We start from the raw sequence: 19,615 nt of genomic DNA on the forward strand, positions 1-19,615 counted from the left end.
AACTCTGGGGAAGTTTGGATCTGAAGCCTGGTCCAGTCTTTGTAGTTTGGACCTTTGTCTGCATTGTGTCAATGTTCTTCAGGTTTTGTGCCCATCATCACAGCTGCTCTCCAATTCAGTGTCTTGATCCTGTGTTTTCAGTTTTGATTTTGTTATTAAACACTGATCTTTTCTTTTCTTCTTTTTTTTTCTCTTCCAAGAAACTCTTCTAAGCTCCTAGTTGGCGATGACTGGGGGAAGATACATTGTTGGTCCATAGATGGGTAGGAAGAAATGACAAGGAGCTCTTGTTCTCAACCACTGTGAAGTCTGGATGGAAAGAAAATTATCCTTCAAAGCACACAGGATTTGGAAGAATGGAAAGGGCACAGAGGGGAATTAATTTAATTGGAGACAATGGATTGTAGGATCAAGTTTGGAGCAGATAAAAACATAAGAAGGGCTATACTGGATCAGAATAATGGTCTTCATAGTCCAGTATTTTGCCTCCAGTGGTGGCAAGTAATATATGGTTTCAAAAGAGAGTATATAAATGGGGCACATCTAGAATGATTTATCACTTGCCATACCCTCTGTGGCATCAGCCATCATTGGTTTAAAATATCAGAAGATATTTTTCTGATTGTTCTATTTAATAGCTATGAATGGAACTTTCCTCCATGACTTTGTCTAATCCCTTTTTAACCTGGTCATATTCTCTACTTCTACAACTGCCTGTGTTAATGAGTTAACTATACACTGTGTAAAAATGTACTTTCTCATGTTAGTTTTAAACTTGCTTTCTGATCATTTCAGTGGGTGCCCCCTAGCTCTTATATTCTGGGAGTTGGTGAATAACGATCCACATTCACTTTATCCACACACTTCATAGTTTTATAGACCTCTATCATATCCCCCTCTACCTTTCCCTTTCTAAACTGAAGAAACCTAGCCGTTTTAGTTTCTCTTGGTACAGCGGCTACTCCATATTCCTGATCATCTTGGTTGCTTTTCTCAGTACATTTTCTAATTTTACTACATCCTTTCTAATACACAGAGACCAGAACTACGTGACACATTCAAGATGTAGATGCACTGTGGACTTAGAGTAGCATAGGGATTTTTTTAATGTTTTGTTTTCAATTGCCTTCTTAATGATACCTAACATTTAATTGGCTTTTTTTGTCACTGCTGCACATTGAGCTGACATTTTTAGAGAACTATGTACAGTGACTCCAAGGTCTGTTTCCTGAGTGGTAACAGCTAGTTCAGAGCCCAGCATTGCATATGTATAGTTGAGGTTCCCTGTAATAAGGATGTAGAACTTGGTACTATGGTGCATTATTGGTCCTGCTTTTCAAAGTAATAGGGTCCAGTCCTGTCTACAGCACACATACAAATTATCAATATGTTTGCTAATTAGAATCACTACCAGTGGGATAAGAATCTGTTGGTGTGGCCCCTGTAACAAACCAGACTCATGTTCCTTCTGGATTCCAAGAAAATCAGTAAGAATTTCTCCGCTGGCTTCAGTAGGAATAGATCTGTAAAAGCTAAATGTTTCTGGAACATGGAATAGCAAATACTTCTTGGTATGTACATTCAAAGAGCATATAATTTTCCTTTGTATAAAGTCTGTTTTTATGCTAAGTAAAATCAAGATGTTTACTAATAATGAGTTAAAGTTGTTCAATTTACTCAGTGGGTAGTGGGCTGAAATTTTTTAAGCCTCAGATTTGGGTGGTGGTGGGTAAATGTCATTCTGGGATGTTGATTACACCTCATAGCGTCTCTTTCTTCATGGACAATCCAAGTGGTATGCTCCAGTTGTGATCCTAGTCAGTGCTTAGAGTTAAAATCAGCATTCACAAAGGACCAAAACCAATCCATTGAAATCCATGGAGAAGCAACCAGTCAAAACAGCCTGATGGCTATCCCCAGTTCCCAGAGATATCAGAAGAAAGTGGGATTTAGGAACCAGTCATGCGTATGTAAAGTTATTGAGAAGGGATGATATCACATGCATTGGAGATGCCTGTGATGTAGTGTATTTGGGGCCTAGGAGGTGGTACCATCACAGCTCTTTCCTCACCAATCAGGCCTTACATTCCATCCAGAAACAGGGTGCCACTCTTGCATCTCAATATTTCATAGATGCACATGATCTGACATCACTAACTTCCTTTGTGTTGGAGCCACAACCCCCACAAGGGATCATTTGGAGGCTGCCATGGATGGGGGGCGGGAGGGGGGGATTTGTGTCTGAAATGTAATAGTGATCCCCATACTTGCAGGCAGAAACCAGGCAAGGAAGAAGATTCAAACATTAATATAATTGGGAAAAGAAAGCTTTATTCTTTTACTGCTGGAGCTTCCCTTCCTCCTCCCAAGTCCTGTGGTAGCACCATTGTCTAAGCCTTAAGTGGAAGGAGTGCTTAGCCAAATCCAAGTGGTTGTAAAGCTTTCTCTCATGCATGGATGACCTTTATCTGATGCAGGAAGTCTACAGGCTGATGAGAGGTAAAGTGCTGCTAGACCTGGTTCTGGCAACCGGGTATGACCTAATCCGTGACATAATGATCGAAGGGAAGCTGGGTGACAGTGATCACAAGCTGATCACCTTTATCATGCGCCGTAAAGCTGGTAAGTCAGTCAGTAATACACAAGTCCTCGACTTCGACAAGATCAGGAGGCTTGCCAGTGTGGCCCTAAAGGGCCACAATGCAAAGGGGAAGGGAGTTCAGGATGAGTGGTTGCTCCTCAAGGGAGCGATCCTGGATGTGCAAGCAAAGTCTATCCCGTCTCAGAGGAAAGGCAGCAAAAGGGCACAGCAGCCCCCTTGGCTCTCCAGGGAACTATCGGACCTCCTGCATCTTAAAGGAAGACCTACAAAGGATGGAGAACTGGAACCACCACCAAGGAGGAATACTCTGCTCTGGTCCAGATCTGCAGACAGCAAACCAGGAAAGCTAAGGCTGAGACGGAACTCCAGCTAGCTACACATATGAAGGACAATAAAAAGTCTGTTTTTAGATATGTAGGGAGCCGGAGGAAAAGCAAGGGCAACATTGGACCCCTGCTAAACCAGATGGGACAACTGACAACCGATGCCCAGGAAAAAGCAAACTTGGTATATGGGTACTTTGCGTCAGTTTTTCACCAGTCCCATGGGACGCCCCTGCCCATTGCGGGACAGGGAGGCCTGGGTGAGGGAGATTCCTTACCCTCCATCAAAGTTGACCTTGTGAAGGAACACCTGGACAGGCTGGATACCTTCAAGTCAGCCTGCCCTCACAGTTTACACCCAAGGGTACTCAAGGAGCTGGCAGGCATCATAGCTCAGCCCCTGGCATGGATTTTCGAGAACTCCTGGCACTCTGGTGAAGTGCCCAAAGACTGGAAGAAGGACAATGTGGTGCCTATCTTCCCTGAAGGGAGGGAAGTAAATCTAGCAAATGACAGGCCCATCAGCCTGACCTCTATCCTGGGGAAAGTCTTGAAAAAGATTATCAAAAAGACTAGATGACGGCAGTATCCTGAGGGATATCCTTAACAGACTAAACGATGGCAATATCCTGAGGGATACCCAGCATGGGTTTATTGCAGGTAGGTCTTGCTTGACCAATCTCATTTCCTTTTATGACCAGGTGACCTATCACCTGGACAAGGGGGAAGAGATTGATGTCATATATCTTGACTTCAAAAAAGCCTTTGATCTGGTATCCCATGATCACCTCTTGGCAAAACTAGCTAACTATGGTCTTGACCTCACCACGATCTGCTGGCTGGGGAATTGGCTCTGCGGTAGGACACAGAGGTGGTGGTTGACAGTAGTCAATCGTCGTGGTGCACTGCCAGTGGGGTCACTCAAGGCTCTGTCCTAGGGCCTATACTTTTCAACATCTTCCTCAATGATGTAGACATTGGTGTCAGAAGAGGGCTGGCCAAGTTTTGCTAATGACACCAAACTCTGGGGTAACGCATCCACACCCGAGGACAGGAGGGTGATCCAGGCAGATCTTGACAGGCTCATGAAATGGGCGGATGTGAGTCTGATGGTGTTTAACAATGAAAAATGCAAAGTTCTCCACCTTGGGATGAAAAACCTGTGGCATGCTTATAGGCTCAGCAGTGCTACGCTGGCTAGCACTACAGACAAAAGGGACTTGGGGGTCATGACTGACCACAAGATGAACATGAGCCTTCAATGTGATGCTGTGGCTAGTAAAGCGAGCAAAACGCTGGCTTGCATCCATAGATGCTTCTCAGGCAAATCCCAGGATGTCATTCTCCCATTGTACTCGGCCTTGGTGAGGCTGCAGCTTCATAGTTTCATAGTAGCTAGGGTCAGGAGGGACCTGAACAAATCATCTAGCTGCCCCATGCCACAGGCAGGAATGAATGCTGGGTTCACAAGACCCCAGACAGGTGATCATCCAACCTCCTCTTGAATTTGCGCAAGGTAGGAGCGAGGACCACTTCCCTGGGAAGTTGGTTCCAGATTTTGGCCACCCTAACTGTAAAATATTGCCTTCTGATCTCTAACCTAAACCGATTCTTTATCAGCTTATTAGCATTGTTCCTCGTCACCCCAGGTGGTGCTGGGGAGAAAAGGGCTCTGCCTATTTGCTGTTGATCTCCCCTGATGAGCTTGTAGGCAGCCACTAGGTCTCCCCTCAGCCTCCTCTTGCTGAGGCTGAAGAGGTTCAGGAGTACTGCATCCAGTTTTGGGCTCCACAATTCAAAAGGAGGTGGAGAAGCTTGAGAGGGTGCCGAGGAGAGCCACGCGCATGATCAGAGGTCAGGAAAACAGACCTTACGATGAAAGGCTGAGAGCCATGGGACTCTTCAGCTTGGAAAAGTGCAGACTCAAGAGTGATCTGGTGGCCACCTATAAGTTTATCAGGGGTACTCACCAGGATCTGGGGGCACGTCTGTTCACCAGAGCACCCCAAGGGATGACAAGATCAAACAGTCACAAACTCCTCCGTGACTGATTCAGGCTGGACATAAGGAAGAACTTCTTTACTGTCCGGGCCCCCAAGGTTTGGAATAGACTGCTGCAGGAGGTGGTTCAAGCACCAACTTTGAAAACCTTCAAGACACATTTGGATGTTTATCCTGCTGGGATCCTATGATTTCTGATGACTTCCTGCCTCTGGGGCAGGGGGCTGGACTTGATCCTCTGGGGTCCCTTCCAGCCCAAATGTCTATGAAATCTATGAAGTATCAATGTGATATGCAGCCTCAGACCAAGCAAATTAAGGTGCACCATTACAAGTATGTAGCTCCTCCTGGTTTGCAGAGGGGCCCATGTCACAGTGCCCTTCTTGCTGAGATTCATTTGTGCCCATAGCACAGATAGGACCTTGGACAAAATTAAGCCCAGCATTATTTTGCACCAAAACCTATGTAGCCCGGGTAACTCAGGTATATACTTCCCTTCTCCAATTGAAGGGAATTGTTAGTTGGCAGGTGCGCTGTGGGGGAACTGCAGACCGCTCAGTTTCCCTCCATCCCAATAGAACCAGGCCAGGACAGTCAGGGGACTTAACTATATACACATTTATTTACATTAATTTATTACAGGGAAAAGAAACATGGCTATAAACATATGTATAATATATATTTATAGGATATTTAAACAAATAACATAAACAATACCCTCTGGGTAAATGCTATAAAACCTTACACCAGCGCTCCAGATACAGGTTAGTATATGATCTGAAACAGATAAATCCCAAAATAAATATAGATAGCCAACAGATAAACTATAGATAAGTATGGGTGAACAGTAAATAAGCCACAAATAAATACAAATAAAGAACAGGTGAAATAATAGCAACAGGTCTAAAATTAGCAGAGCCAGCAGAGCCCTAGGACTCTACTCATCTACTAATTTACAAACATGAGAGTTCACAAAATATACGGCATGACATTACACCACATATGGTGCAAGAACCCAAAAGATAAACTTAATCCCAAGGGGAAACCCCAATGCCCTTGGGCTTTTCCCAAGCCCTACAAGGAAGCTGGTAACTTCAGGGGGGCCCTCCCAGTGGGACCTCCATTTTCATGAGTCCTTAACTAACCAGGAAAGACTCCCCCTCCCCTGTGGGAATCCTCTTTTCCCTGCAACTCATGGCTCCCAGGCCTGGCAGGTGGCCCTCGTCCTCTGCACTAAGCTGCTCTCTCGCCTGCAGTGGGCTTCAGTGGGGTCACTGTCCCCTGGGACAAGGGTCTGTTATACAGGGCTTCTGGGGCCTCTGGCTTGGCCCTGTCCACTGGCTCAGTAGCCCGAGCACCGTCCGGCTCCCTGGACTCAAACTTTTGCTATGGGTTGGAGGCCTGGGCTGCCTCGTGCTCCCAGACTCTCCGTGCAGCACCTCCTGCACTAAGCTCCCAGCCTTGTTCCAGGGGTTGAGGACCTGAGCTGCCCAAGCTCTCCAAAGATCCTTCTCTGTGCACTGGCCTGTGCACCGTGTCTCTGGCCACATGCCAGAGGTTGCAGACCCGAGCCGCCTCACCAGCTCCGAGGGTCTGGACACCGTGCACCATGCTGTGCACTGAGAGCCTAGCCACTAGAGCCCTCCACTGTTCCCTGCTGATGGAAGTCCTCAGGGGTGCTTCTGCTGCTACTGCAGCTCTCCTCAGCTCTTCTAAGCCCCTCTCTTCTCTCTTCTCTGTCCTGGATGTGTTCTCCCTGTGCTGGGCACGCAGCTGCTTTTATACTCTCCAGGGCTCCACCCCTGAAGTCTTCAGACCTGAGTGTTGCAGTCTTCAGACAGGTCCGGAGCGGGGGGGCTCTGCTCCCCCTCCCCTCAGGAAAGGGGTGTGACTTAACTCCTCTTGCTACCTCCTGATTGGTGGATGGGCTCCACCAATCAAAACAGGAAGATTTCAAGCCTGGGACTCAGCCCAAGCTCTGAAAGGCAAGCCTGCTACACCTACAAAGCACAGACTAAGACTTTATGGTGTTCTCTGCTGTCCAGAGGCTTCTGAAGTTCTGGTTTCATTGGTCAAGCTCTCAGCATGTAAGTCTGGCACAGGCTGAGACACACTGTGAGGACAGGCCACTTCCTTACTTATTGCAGGATCTTGCCCAGTTCACTTCTGAATCTCACAACAGAATTAGATCCTTTTCCTGAGAGACACTGAGTGTTTATTATTCCCAAGGGTCATATTTTTCCTAGTTAAAGTTTGTGAGAGTTTGGGGCAGTGACTCAAAGGAAGAAGGCTCAGGGCCTCAATGTTATTTATCAACAATTAGGCTTTGTCTGTTTTAATACCAGTTTGTATATGGTGAAGTCCCAGTGGTTCCAATCCTTAACCATATAGGGGTACATTTGTAAATGCCAACATTACTGCTTATCCATTTAAAGGGAGGGGGAGCTTAATTTTAGACCCATTGAAACCAGGCCCAATGTGCAGACAGAAGGGGCACCACTGAAGCAATGTCCCTGTCAACAGGAAACAACAGGCCTGGTGGCTCAGCTCAATGAATCATAAAAAAGTAGGGCTGGAAGGGTCCTCTGGAGGTCATCTAGTCAAACTCAAGGTAGTATCATCCCTATCTGAACCATCCCATACAAATCTTTGTGGAGCTCTACTTGATTCTTCTGCTGCTGATCGTTGTCCTCTTCACTATCCATCTGTTCTGAGTGGCAGAGCTCTTTTCATGATCTCCTAACATTTCATGTATAGTGGGGTTCATGGGCTTCCAACTGTTGCTTTTTACAGTATACTTAAGGCATAGCCACTTCTAAATCATCTCCAACCAATGATATTCTTCTCAGATATCTCCTGGATCATCAGTACAACAACATAGAATCAAAGAAAATTAGGGCTGGAAAGGACCTCAGGAGGTCATTTAGTCCAACCCCCTGCTCAAACCAAGACCATTCCCAACTAAATCAATCCAACCAGGGCTTTGTCCAGCTAGGCCTTAAAAATCTCCAAGGATGGAGATTCCACCATCTCTCTAGGTAATCCATTCCAGTGCTTTTCCATCCTAGTACTATAAAACATCATCATCACCTCAGTACTATAAAAACCCTGTTTCCTTTCAAGTTGTGACATTCTTACGGAAGGGATACCAGTGAGAATAGGCACTAGCTAGCTCCACCACAAATTCTTTGGATTGCAAAATATGTATTTTCAGGGTGTATCTCACAACAAGCAGAAACCTTCAGGGAAGGAATGTTATTTAGGTTTTCAAGTTGAGCATGCAAGATTAGGAAGTGCCACATTGCCTGTACAAGTTTAATTCAGCCCTTGGGTACATGCATTATGAGTCAGTCTTTCATTATGTGACTTGTAACAGAGAGCCAGAAGGCTCCATTACTTGAGGGAAAAAGAGTAACAGGCAGAGATGGCTACAAGGAAAATAGTCAGCTAGGGGAAGAGGCAGAAGCTAGGACTGCAGAGTAACCATCTCTGTGATAGGCAATAATCCAGCAGGGCAGACCCCTGCATGGGAAGCACAGGCCCTGCTGCAGCAGCAAGACCAGCAGCGATAAGCTGCACTGGAAGCTAGTGAGCAAGCCTAATGAGAAAATACATGCAGGTTGCTGGGGAAGACACCTGACCGGAAAGGGGCAGGGTCTAAGAGGTATGTAAACACAGGGCTGGTGAGTGCCTGAGATCCTGCTATGCTGGAGCACAAGGGGCTGGGGCTGGGGCTAGCAGAAGGTTAGGACCCAGAGGAGTAGGGTTTTGGTGTACAGCCAGGAGGCTAGGAGCTTAGTTAGAGCCAGTGTGTTTGTGTTCCTTCACTGTTGTTTATACCATTGGTTTGGGACTAGCAGGAGTGATATCGAGGTCCCATACATGCCTGAGAGCACAAGAGTGTCTTGAGCCTGCCTAGGACTTAGAGGGCCCAGGGCACAGAGTAGGCTTGAGTCCAAGGGCAAGCTATAGCCTAGGGAGAGATGGTGGCTTGGTGTGGAATGAAGCTAAGTAGGGGCCAGGAGACCCTGGCAGAGCCAAAGTAGACTCAATGCCCAGAGAAAGCAGAGATGGGACTTAGGGGGCCCCTGTAAAGCCAAATCAGGTTCACTGCCTGAGAGATAGCTGTGACAGGGTGGGGGGGAGGGGGGGCAGGCAGAGCCAAAGCAGGCTCACTGCCCAAGGCAGGGCTGCAACAGGTCCACAGGGTCCAGAGGGAGCCAAAACAGACTCACTACCCAAGGCAGGGCACAGATGCAGCCAGGGGCCTCAGGATAAAAGCAGTTGAGACAGGAGCTGGTGCCCAGAAGCCAGGTCCAGCACAGTGGGCCTGGGCCAGAAGGTCCAGCTAGAGAAAAAGGGCAGAGGCTGAGAAGGTCAAGGCCCCAATAAGGGATTGATGGTACACTGCCACCTGTGCCATGGGCATGGCTGAAGGGGAAGTTGGAGAGAGTGATTAGTCCTTAAGGCCACAGATGCCCCGGGATGTGGATGGGCCAAAAGTGCCCACTCAGCTTAAAGGCAGAATTGAGACCAGCAGAGTCCAGGAGGGACCTGCTACCTGTTAGACAGATGGAGGCTTGCTCTAGGAACCTTAGGCAGCCTTCCTTTTGATCCAATAAGTGCATCAAGGCATGGCAGGAAAGAAGAAGGGGAGGGTATCCTAGAGACAGAGTGGGGCATGGATTGTGCAGCCATCGGGGTTATCACGGTTGCTTCCGGAGCATGATGTGGTTACAGATCATATACTATTTTTTTCCACAAAGCTATTATCTCATTCAGTGCAGAGGATGATCTGTGCCCTGGGAATGAATTGCTACTGTGTAGAAGAGTGGAGATGTTTTTGAAACCTGAGTAGTGTCAGAGAGGACCCTGAAGAAAGAGAAAACTGGTCTTGTGGCTGAAATCATCTAATGCCACCAAGGAGATCTTGGGTTTTTTTTCTTGTACCTCCCATATGATACCAGGCAAACCACTTAAACCAAACTTTGATAGACGACCACTTAATTGTCTAGGTGTCCAGCATAAGGCACCTAGAACCAGCTTGCCAAAATACTGAGCGCTCACAATGCAACAGCTAACAGTAAAAGTTCTGGCTGTTGTGCATGCCTGGGGGAATGAATCAAAATGACTTGAGTGCCCGGGTTTTTACATACTTCAAGGAAATTATTGTCATCGTTCCCTCCCCCACAAAATGAACCATAATTTGGCTCAGGGAGCCAAGGCCTGGATCATGATTAGACATGAGCAGAGTTATGCCAGATGATGCTAAAGGTAATTGAAGTATCTGGAGAAACTAGGTTCCTGCTCTTTTGTTTACCTACCAGGCATCCTAACTGCTTGCTAATTGCTTCAGCTCCTGTATCCTTTTGATACCTGGAAGCCAACCTTTGCCAACAGCATCTACTCTCACTTATGGAGCCAGAAACCTTTTCCACAGCCAAGGAGCTGAATTAAGTTTTCCAGCACTCCATCAGTCTGACTGACTGCCTTCAGAGCTGGCTGCTCCTCTGACTCTTAATTACACACAACCTGTGCATGAACTTGATGGACTCATCACCTCACTCTTACCATTGGTTCTGTTGCATCCTCACAAGAGGCACTTAGCATTTCCCTGGAATACAGAGAACAGATGAAGTGCTTGTGAAGTGTGACTGCTCATTGTGTCCTTATAATGTCCTAGCATAGTAAAATTGAGAGAATATGAAAGGAACAACTGGAATAAAATGGGTCATATTTAAAATGTCCTCTTTTCCCATGTAAGACTATTGATAGGATTGATTGTTTGTATCATCTTGGTGCATGTAATAAGGAAGGCACCATCCTCATATACAGAAAGACACATACCATCTAGATCTGGTTGAAACTTAGAATTACCTTATACAGGAAATTTTGAACACTGGACATGGAATTTCTGATAAACTTCAGTTCTGAAAAATGTTCACTTCAGAATTCCAAACTTTCTTTTCAAAACCTGTGAGAGACAAAGATTTTTGGGGGTGAAGTCATTTTTATTGGACTAACTGCATGGTTGGGATAAAGTTAAAAGAATGCCTTGCATTTGAAAGCTTGTCCTTCTTCACCCCAACTATGCAGTTGGTCCAATAAAAGATATCACCCCAAAATTCCTGGTTTCTCAAATAATTCCTAGACCATCATGGATAAAATGTCACTCTAACACTACAGTTTTCAGAACCTTAGCATTTCATTTCAAATTATGTATTATGGGCTTTTTTTCTTTCTAGATTGCTATTGTTTTATACAATTTCATATCATGTAAGGACTAGCAATGTCTAATGATACATAATATAATAATATGAAATCATATATTTTGACACGTTCTATTATTTTTGCTTATTTTAAAATCCTTGAGAGCACCTGTTACTTAGCACTGATTGAAGCATCTTCCATTTTAAATTAAAGTGTCTTTTGCTTTAAAGGGGTGGGTGGATGTGAATAGGATGGGTTTCAATACTGACAAATGCAAGGTACTGCACCTAGGGAGGAAGAACCAGCAGCATACCTACAGGCTGGGGAACTCCCTTCTCACCAGTACAGAGGCAGAAAAGGATCTTGAAATCATTATTGATTCCAAGATGAACGTGGGCCACCAGTGTGAGGACATGGTCAGTAAGGCTAACCGCACCTTGTCATGCATCCACAGTTGCATCACGAGCAGGTCCAAGGAGGTGATCCTCCCCCTCTATGCGACATTGGTCAGGCCGCAGTTGGAGTACTGTGTCCAGTTCTGGGTGCCACACTTCAGGAGGGATGTGGACAGCATGGACAGGGTCCAGAGGAGGGCCACCCACATGATCAGGGGGCAGTAGGGAAGGCCCTACGAGGAGAGGCTACGGGACCTGAACCTGTTCAGCCTCCACAAGAGAAGGCTGAGAGGGGATCTGGTAGCCGTCTATAAACTTACCAAGGGGGACCAGCAGGGAACGGGAGAGACCCTGTTCCCCTGAGCGCTACCAGGAGTAACTAGGAATAATGGTTACAAGTTGACTGAGAGTAGTTTCAGGCTAGACATCAGGAAGCACTACTTCACAGTCAGGGCGGCTAGGATCTGGAACCAACTTTCAAGGGAAGTGGTGCTGGCTCCTACGCTGGGGGTCTTCAAAAGGAGGCTAGATAATCACCTAGCTGGGGTCATTTGACCCCAGCATTCTTTCCTGCCCATGGCAGGGGGTCGGACTTGATGATCTCAGGTCCCTTCTGACCCTACCAACTATGAAACTCTGCCTGTGTTTTAATGAAATTGTTTGACCTGTTGGCCCTCAGAACTAACTGATCAGTATAATGGACAAAAGTCTCTGATATTTTAAAGCTCATATGGCTTGTAGAAAGTCTAGAAACTGGTATAGACATGCGAGGTTCCAGCACTTCTGATCAAATTCATCAGACCCAAGATGTCACCAATCAAATCTTTGGTTGCAACTTTAGGAATATCAAAGAAAATAGACTCCCTCTTTCTCTAAAAAAAATGATGCATGTCTTACAAGATCCGAACTCGGAGACTGACTTTTATTGAGCACCTGGATAAGATTTTTAATTCCAGTTTTGCATTTCTTAGATTTCCTGTTCATTGAAAGAGTTATTGAATTCAGTGAGCTTTGGATCAGGACCACAGTTCCCTATGAGACTTCTAGGGTATTTTGTTTTCTATACAAGCCTGTTGGGTTCTATACTATTTTTCCATAAGCATTAAGTTATGAAAAGATTCAGGAAGTTCGAGTATCAGAGACACTACTCAGTGGGCACATCTATACTACATGCTTTACTGCTCAGTAGAGCAAATTGCTGTGCAGTAAATGTCACCGTCTACGAGTGCAGATGCTTACTGCACAATAATTTCTTTAGTCTGGAGTTAATTTGCTACCTGCAAATGCAAGTAGCAAATTAACTCAGAAGTAGTTACAGCCCAGTAACACACGTGTAGATACTGACTGGGAGCAACTTTTTCCCTGTCAGCCCTACCAGGAGGTGTGGGGCTGCAGGCACCTTCAGGCCTGGGAGTTTCTTCAGCCCCAGTGATGGGGCAGCTCTTTGCCTGCCCTAGCCCCTGGCCCTTCAAAGCCTTCAGGGATTCTGGGGCCCTGGGCCACCTGTAGTCAGCCTCTGGTCACTGTTGCACATAGGAAGCCCTAGGCCAGCTGCAGCAGCCTGCCTGGACTCTGCTGCTAGTCTCTGGCACTACGTTGCCATGCTGCCACCTGTCCAATACCATCATGCTGTGCTGGGTCCTGCAGGCAGCTTCCAGGCCCGGCAGCACCCTGGGCTACCTGCAGCCAGCTTCTGGGTGTTGCTTGAATGAACTGGCCACTTGGACTGTTGTGTGGATGCCCAGTGAGCCATTTAAGGAGCCATGCTGGCATTGTCCCCAATGGCATATGATACCTCCTGGGGCTGCAACTGGTCCCAGAAGAAAACCATTTACCTCATGGTACTGTGGGGTTAAGCTGAGGTCCTCACCAAGTTTGCTTGGAGTGGGCACTCCAATGCACACATGTATGAGGGCCTGTCAGGCTGCATGCAGAAGCATGGACATGACCAGTGATCATAGAAGTAGGGTTGGAAGGGACCTTGTAGATCTTCAAGTCTGACCCCCTGCCTGGGCAGGAGGGAAACTGGGCACAAGTGACCCCAGTCAGGTAGGCATCGAGCCGCTTCTTAAAGACCCCCAGGGTAGGAGCCAGCACCACTTCCCTTGGAAGTTGGTTCCAGATCCTAGCCACCCTAACTGTGAAGTAGTTCCTATGGATGTCTAATCTAAACCTACTCTCCAACAACTTGTGGCCGTTATTCCTTGTTATCCCGGGGGGCACTAGGGGAAACAAGGTCTCCCCCAACCCCTTCTGGTCACCCCTAGTGAGTTTATAGATGGTCACAAGGTCCCCCCTCAGCCTTCTCTTGTGGAGGCTGAACAGGTTCAGGTCCCGTAGCCTCTCCTTGTAGGGTCTGCCCTGCTGTCCCCGGATCATGTGGGTGGCCCTCCTCTGGACTCTCTCAATGTTGTCCACATCCCTCTTGAAGTGGGGTGCCCAGAACTGGACACAGTACTCCAGCTGTGGCCTGACTAGTGTCACGTAGAGGGGGAGGATCACCTCCTTGGCCCTACTTGAGATGCACCTGTGGATGCACGATAGGGTCCGGTTAGCCCTGCCGACCGTAACCTTGCATTGTCGGCCCATGTTCATCTTGGAGTCAGTGATGACTCCAAGATCCCTTTCTGCCTCCGTGCTCTCAAGAAGGGAGTTTCCCATCTTATAAGTGTGCTGCTGGTTACTACTGCCCAAGTGCAGAACCCTGCACTTGTGTGTATTGAAACGCATTCTGTTTTTGTTAGCCCACCCTTGCAACCTATCCAGGTCTTTCTGCAGTCTTTCCCTCCCTACTAGCGTGCCCACCTCACCCCAAATTTTGGTATCATCAGCAAATTTGAACAGGTTGCTTTTCACCACGTTGTCCAAATCGCTGATAAAGAAATTGAACAGCGCGGGCCCAAGGACTGAGCCCTGGGGGACTCCGCTGCCCACTTCCCCCCGGGTCAAATATGACCCATTCACCATCATCCTCTGAGTACAACCCTTCAGCCAATTTGCAATCCATCTGACTGTGTAGGCATCAATGCCACAGTTGCCTAGTTTTTTAATGAGGATGGGGTGGGAGACAGTGTCAAAGGCCTTGCTGAAGTCCAGAAAGACTACATCCACGGCGACCCCTGCATCCAATGCTTTTGTGACCTAATCGTAAAAGGCAATCAGGTTGGTCTGACATGACCTGCCCCTAATGAAACCGTGCTGGTTGCCCCTGAGCATCATCTCTGATGCCGGGTCATCACAGATGTGCTCCTTGATGATCTTCTCAAAGAGTTTCCCCAGGATTGAGGTAAGACTGACGGGCCTATAGCTGCCCGGGTCCTTCCTCCTCCCTTTCTTAAAGATGGGGACCACATTGGCTATCTTCCAATCATCTGGCACCTGGCCCGGGCACCACGAGCGCTTGTAAAGCTGTGCCAAGGGCCCAGCAATAACCCCTGCTAGCTCCCTCAACACCCTGGGGAGGAGAACATCTGGACCTGCTGACTTGAACACGTCCAGCCCCTCCAGAAGCACTCTAACCTGGTCTTCCTTAACCTTAGGTCTTGAAGCATTCCCCTTGAGTCCATCTTGAATCACGGTGGGGGAGTCCCTGTCCCTGCACAAGAAAACGGAGGTGAAGAATTTGTTAAAGAGGTCTGCCTTCTCCTCTGGTGCGACCACCAGATTGCCCAGCACGTCTTGCAGGGGCCCCACATTTCCCAGCGCCTTCTTCATCCTCCCTATATATTTGAAAAAGGACTTTTTATTATCTTTGATCTTGGACACTAGCCCTAGTTCTATGTCCGCCTTAACTTTCCTAACAGCCCCCCTACAGGCCCGAGCAGTGGAGGTATACTCTTCTTTGGAGATAGCCCCTCCTTCCACTGGGTGTACACCGCCTTTTTGGCAACCAGGCATTCCCGGACTTCCTTGGTGAGCCAGGGAGGCTTTTGGGCACTCTTTCCCCCCTTGCTTCTTGTTGGGATTGTCACCTCTTGGGCCCTGAGTATCGTCTCCTTAAGGAACGACACTCATTTTGGGCACTGAGTTACCCTGCCCTCGAGAACCCCAGCACCTCTCCCACCAATCTCCTCAACTCCTTCAAGTTGGCCCTCTTGAAGTCTAGAGCTACCACCTTGCTGCAGGCCCTTGTCACCCTGCGCTGGATGATTAATTCCAGCAAACGATGATCGCTATCACCCAGGTGGTCAAGGACCTGGAGCCCCCTTACCAGATCATCGCCTGTGGCCAGGACCAGGTCCAACAGGGCATTTCCTCTGGTGGGACTGTGCACCTTCTGGGTTAAGTGGAGGTCCTGTATCTCGGCCAGGAACCTCTTGGAACGGTCCAACCCCGCTGACTGCTCCACCCAGCAGATGTCCGGGTAATTTAGATCATCCATGACAACTACATCTCTCGCCTTAAGTGCCTCTGCAAGCTGGCCCGGAAATTCCCGGTCCAGCTCCTCCCCTTGGTTGGGGGGTCTGTAGTAGACCTCCACTGTTAAATCCCTCTCCCCACAACCCCCTTGTATCTTGACCCAGAGCACTTCAGCTTGCCCCTCCTCCGACCCCATTTTGCTGGCAGAAGATGTGTATTGCTCTTTGACATAGAGCGCCACACTCCCTCCCTTCCTTCCTTCTCTATCCCGCCTGTAGAGCCTATAGCCCCTAATGCTAACTGCCCAGTCGTGGGATGAATCCCACCATGTTTCTGTAAGCCCCATTATGTCTGGGTTTGAACTGGCTACTCTGAGGGCGAGTTCCTCCTGTTTGTTCCCCATACTCCGAGCATTGGTATACAGGCAGTTAAGGCCTTGCATAGCTGCACGTGACACTGCCCCGATTAGGAAGACTATTCAGACCCCTGTTTCTCACCTGGGCACTCCTTGCACGTGTCACCTGTCTTGCTCGGGTGGCGTCTCCTCATCTTCCTGTGGCCATCCTTGCCAGGCACCATGTCCCTGAGCCCCAGGACACCACCGGGAGTTGCATGTTCTCTCTGCCTGCAGGGACAGACTCAGGCCACCAGGCACACCTGCCACACCCACCCAGGGTGCCCCAAACTGGGGGCAGGGCCCTCCATGCCCTCCACCCCCTCATCCCTGCTCCCACTCTCTGCCTGACCTGGCTGCACTCCCCTTGGCCCTCGCTTGTCCCACCACCCGGCCTGGGCTGGGGCTCTACTCAACCCAGCCTGTGCTCTGCTCCCTCCCTCCCTCACCTCAGGGGCCTTGATCTGCGCCCCCCCCCCCCCCACCGAGTGGTGAGGGAGGGAGAGGGGCTGGGGCAGGGATGGAGTCATGAGTGGTTTGTCCAGGGGGTGCCCATCACAGGGAGGGGGTGGTGGCTTCCGCTGCTGCATGCACCCCAGGAGGGCATGAGGAGCATGTGTTCCGGATCTGCGCGTAGGATGACGGAGGGCTACTGCTGTGGGCTGGGCTCTTTCTGGCGGGGATTGGGCCATACTATGCTTGGGGTGGATGGCAGCAGTGCTGGGGGAGAGGGGGGTTAGGGGAGCTACGGTGAATTTTGGGGTGGCTGCAGCCCCCCCATATCTCCCTTTCCAGTGCTGCCACCACCTGCCCCAAGCACAACCCAGACTAGCCCCCACTGAGAAGAGCCTGGTGCAGCCCCAGCCTCAGCTCACAGCAGCAGCCTTATCTTTCCCCTCACAGATCCAGGGGTACATGGCCCCCATGCCTCCCAGGGTGCATGTAGCAGCAAGAGCTGCCTCCCCCCCCCCCATCCCCCAGATGAACCAATTGTGGCTCATTCCTGTGCCCCGCCCTGGCTGTGCAGCACCTGCCCCTGCCCCAGCCCCACTCCCTCCCTCACTGCTGAGTATGTGCCCCTCCTCACTCCTGCTGCAGCAGCCGGAAGTCCGTAGCTAGGCTGCCTTGCGGTCCTACCACTGCCCCGCGTTTGGGGGGGATAAGCCCCACTAGCCCCCGCTTTCTGTCGCTTATGCTGTCAACACTCAGGGTCCCAAACCAGGTTATCAGGTACTCCTAGGGCATCATGGTGAGTAGCAGCAGTGCGTAGCAGGTCAAGCACCACTCGGTCCATGCAAAGAGCTCCTCGTAGCATGCCCACAACACTTTCAGCAGGGGAACACTTTGGGTGCAGGGCTGGCACGGGGCAGGGGGAGGTGGCACTGATCCCAGGGTGCCTCTCTGGAGATGTCCTCTGGAGGATGGGTGGGGACACCACCAGCTCCATGTCCCAATCAGTGGGGAGACCTTCGCCCCCTGAGCCTGGGCCCTGTGGACTTGGAAGCAGTGCAGGAGACAGGCTGGCCTTCAGGAGGAGGTGCCAGGATCCAGGCCTGTCCTGGCTTGGGAATGGGGTGGGGAAGGTAGGCTGCCTGTGGCCAATGCCCAGTGACTCACCTAACCCTGCAGAGTAAGCAGGGACAGGGGGCTCAGCCAGCAGCCAACTGTGCCAGGGCCTGTCTAGCTGGCTTACTATGGTCTGTGGGCATCTGTGCACACATGAGCCCCATTTGAGGCCAGGCAGCACACAGCCCCCTGGTATAGAGCATGTTATGTCATAAATGTTGCAGACTCTCACAAACAGCCTCTTTCTCCTTGCTCTGTGGGACCTGCAGCTGCACACAGGGGAGAGGCACCAGCTGCCAGCTGGGATACACCTTCAAGGTCATCGCCAGATTTGGTCAGGGCCCTGCATATGTGCTGGCTCTTGCAGCAGAGGACACAGGACAAGACCTGGCTGCTGGGCTGGCTGGTCATGATGGCCAAGGAGCCATTGGCAGGCTCGTGGGCCTGGCATGTGGAGGACATTATGTGTGAGTGGGAGCGGGACTCGGCAGACCAGGAGTTCTGGCACAGGCTTCTGGAGAAGAGGCACCTGTGGGCCCAGGAGCAGCAGACTGTCATGGTGGCCAGGGCAGTGGAGGCCATGCGGGAGGACTGCCCAGTGCTGGACACCATCCTAGCCCTGGCAGTTGCCTTTGTGCCATCCACTGCCCAGCCCCTGGCTGTAGCCCCGCCTGTTCCCTGGCAGCCACCCACTGCCCAGCAGCATGCTTCCTAATGGGCCTGGGCTGAGGTGCAGTGTCACCTACACTGGCTAGATGCCCCTGCCCTGGCTCCCGCCCCAGGTCCCCTGCCAGCCAGCCCCCCTGCCTTGGCCCTGTCCTACTGTTCACCTGTCTCCATGTGGTCCCAGAGCAGGAGCTGCCTGCAATGGGGCCAGCACCACATCTGGGCCCTGCTGACCTGGCTCACTGGATGCAGGAGTGGGATTCAGCTGTGTCAGCAGAGTACCACCTGCTATCACCCCCTGGTGAGCTCCCCACCCACCGGCCTCACCACAGCATGTGCAGAAGTGGGGAGGGGTGGGCACGCTGAGATACCTGTGCACTCCCAGTCAGAATCGCAGCTACAGGCAGGTAAATTTCACTGGGCTTGGAGGGCAGGGGACATATCGAGACCCCCAACAGTGCAGGAGGAAGTGCTTTAAGGGCAGGGCGCTGCCTTGCTCCCTCCTGTACTATGAGGACTGTCCCATGACCCAGCTTGGCCAGGGGCCTGTTCACTGTGAATGGGGTACCGGCCAGGCTGAGGCAATCGGAGCCTGCCGGTTCATCCAGGGGTGTGGGTGGATGACTGCGGGTCCCGCCACTGTGTGCACCACAGGGGAGGGGGAGCGCATTCCCCACCCCCTGGCTCCCCCGTGTCATGCCCCTGGATGAGTCACTGGGTTCTGATTGCCCCATGACCCAGCCCAGAGCCCAGTGGCCCCTCCAGACATGTGCAGGCAGCCAAGTGAGGGTACATGGTCTGGTTTGGCCCCCGATCTTTGTGTGGGGCAAGGGCAGGTGGAATCAAGGTGCAGTCGACCTGTTGCTACCATCAGGCCCTTCTGCACAGGCAGCCTGGTGCTGGCTGCCCCCCAGTAGCTACTTTGTGTAACAACCCTGCAGGTTCTCTGCAGGTTGGAATACCAGTTGCAGGGGTGGGTGGGAGGATGATTTGGAGGGTGACACCAGGAAGTGCCAGGTGCTTGGGAAATTTTGCAACAGCTCTGAGCACTTGAGCAGCACTGATCCCACAGCACTTAAAATAAAGATCCAAGTTCCTG

At 50.0% G+C, this 19,615-nt stretch overlaps 1 protein-coding gene across 1 annotated transcript in view; it reads left to right on the forward strand.

Moving 5' to 3' along the window:
• The window catches only part of WDFY4 (WDFY family member 4), a 287,362-nt gene extending 285,708 nt beyond the window's left edge, over window positions 1-1,654 (forward strand). Inside the window, exon 62 of the mRNA XM_019499474.2 lies at window positions 201-1,654. Within this exon, the coding sequence (XP_019355019.2) occupies window positions 201-267 (67 nt within the window). The 3' untranslated portion in view covers window positions 268-1,654. The remainder of the gene's footprint in view (window positions 1-200) is intronic.
• Window positions 1,655-19,615: the final 17,961 nt, after the last annotated feature.

This window comes from Alligator mississippiensis, chromosome 6 (genome assembly GCF_030867095.1).
Source record: "Alligator mississippiensis isolate rAllMis1 chromosome 6, rAllMis1, whole genome shotgun sequence".
Classification (NCBI taxonomy): Eukaryota; Metazoa; Chordata; order Crocodylia; family Alligatoridae; genus Alligator; species Alligator mississippiensis.